Below are 2,448 nucleotides of genomic sequence, written 5' to 3'. Positions count from 1 at the left end.
TTTGTTGGAGGGAAAAATATTACAGTTCCAAACAGAACCCTGTGGTCCTGAAACCGAATTTCACTAGACACTGAGAAAATTCACTATGCTTATCTTTACAAAATTAAAATAGAATGCCTTTGTAAAAATAAAAAATCTAAGCATTTGAAGTCAGAGAATGTTCTAGTCTCAACAGTTTAGCCGTCTGGCCAGGAGCAATCTGTGCACACTGTAGAAGGCACCAAGTTCAGCCTTTACCACTAGAGACAGACCTGGACTGCCTGTGTTCACTGTGCACTTCCCTGAGAGCCTGTCGGGCTCACCAGACAACATCCTCAGAGTTAAAGGGGAACATATTCTGATGTCTTAAAGGACACCTTTGAAATGCTTTAAAAGTTCATAAATGAAATTCCTGGTTCAAGTTTAAATCAAATGCTGAAAACCCCGAAATGTAAACAGAATAGGCCCAGCCCCTCCCAATATCATCCCCCCTGTTTTGGTCAATAATAACGTCCAGTGAGGTCACCGGGTGGCTTGCTGGTTTATTACAAGCACAGCATCTCAATAATGGGCTAGTCAAGCATGTTTAAATGTCAGAGTGAAAGCAATCACACACTTTATTTGAAGTTAAATAGTATAACAGAGGAAGTAAGAAAGTCCTCATTGTTCACACCAAAAAGATGCTCTTGAAAAAATTCTCGTAAAGAATCTGAAAAATCCCTATGCCAAAGCTACACAATTCACAGATAAACAGAAGAAAAATCTTCTTCTACAAGCTAATGTACTTCGTAGCTTCTGCTACACATAACAAACAGAAAACAAAAGACAAAGTCAATATCACCACAGTACGTTCCGATCTATGCATTTTACAAAACAGTGCCCTGAAATCTCTAGAAATATTAGCCCTTCTTATTTATAGAAAACTAATTTGATAACTTGTCACCGGTTAATGTTTTTTATCTGGGAGGGCATGTGGAAAACAAATCAAATTCAAATCCAACATCTAATTCATGAGCGTGATGGGCAGCTGAGTTTAACACCCACTGGATACAACATCTAACAAGCTGACCGTGCTCTACCCTCACCGTTTCTGGTCCTTGAACTTTATCTTTGGCCACTAGGCATTAATCCCCTAAAACACACACGTGTATTCCCCTCAGGATCTTAGAGTCATTACAAACAAAGTAATACCTACAATGAACTTGAGACTGATGTTTTGGTTCCTCCTGAGGAACCCCTGAGATCCCAGAGCTATCCTTAGAGCAGCATACCCTCTAAACATAGCTACTATCATAAGGGGAAGCTGGCACCACATGAGTTCTTACGATACAAACCCAAAGAGGAAACACAGGATTAATGAGCAATACTGAATGGCTGGAGATGACAAAGCAAGCAAACAAAAACATTTCTTTCCTTGTCTTTGTTATTATTGTTATTATTATTATTATTATTATTATTATTATTATTATTATTATTATTATTATTATTTTAATTAAAGAAAGGATACAGCCTTAAAGCACCAGTCTGAGTTCCTACTGCCAGGATCTTCTGTACTGGATCAAAGGCCAGAGCTGAGGGCTGATAGGGGAATCCATGGCGAACAGTCTGGGGATGGGCAGTGACATCACAGGAACCAAGGCAGCAGGCAGAATCCGAAAACAGAACAGCCCACAGGGTCGTTAGACTGGGAACAAACTACTACACAAAGCACACACAGGAACTTAACACTTTATGGGGGAGCTGAGGGTTGGAGGGTGGACTCTAGCCTAAGGATCACAGCGCCAAAAGAACAAATCTACTTAAATTCCTGCTTTGCTACTATGCTAGTAACTCCACAGAGGGCAATTTCCTACGAATAGCGGACACTCTTCTGCTTGACTCCACGTTGCTCAAGTTTGTAGTGGTTCAAAATTCTGTAAAGTCCTTGCAAAAGGAGATTCGTGTTGCATCTCAAGAGAAATCACCCAAATCGTAGCTTTGTTTGAATGCTAAAGGGGGGGATTTCTAAGAAAAAGTTGTAACGAAAACTACTGAAGGATTTAATCAAAGAGGCATCAACCTCAAAAACAACACGAGCAATTCTAACGATGGAAATGGGTGCAAAAAATAATCTTGCAATTTTCTATTAAGTCTGGAATAATTTTAGGCCATAAGAACAAAAATTGTGCGCAGGCTTGTAAGCCCCCGACATGGGAAGGACCGAAAGGCTATCTATGAGCAGGCAAGGAGGTCTGGAAACGGAGGCTCGTGTGCTTTTCTCTGTGAGCAGCTGGAAATTAATACGCTGCATCATTCTTTCTGAATACAGGACCGTGGGGGCAATCATCGTGCCATTCACAGACAAAAAATAATAATAATTAAAAAAGAAAAACCTCTGCTCTAACTTTTTAACCAAACAAGGTGAAGAATCCTGCGACTTCAGGTGGTGAGCCGCTTTGCCCGCATTCTAAAAAGTGATGCGCAAAAAAA

The 2,448-nt window shown here is 40.3% G+C and overlaps 1 protein-coding gene across 1 annotated transcript in view; it reads right to left on the bottom strand.

The window, feature by feature from the left end:
• Stxbp5 (syntaxin binding protein 5) overlaps positions 1 to 2,448 on the bottom strand; it is a 143,119-nt gene that overhangs the window by 139,746 nt on the left and 925 nt on the right. The window contains exon 2 of the mRNA XM_005361026.3: positions 1,487 to 1,584. Coding sequence (XP_005361083.1) covers positions 1,487 to 1,584 — 98 coding nt within the window. The remainder of the gene's footprint in view (positions 1 to 1,486; positions 1,585 to 2,448) is intronic.

This window comes from Microtus ochrogaster, linkage group LG4 (assembly GCF_000317375.1).
Source record: "Microtus ochrogaster isolate Prairie Vole_2 linkage group LG4, MicOch1.0, whole genome shotgun sequence".
NCBI lineage: Eukaryota > Metazoa > Chordata > Mammalia > Rodentia > Cricetidae > Microtus > Microtus ochrogaster.
The sequence above is the reverse complement of the archived record's forward strand: the minus strand, read 5'-3'. Positions and strand labels throughout refer to the sequence as shown.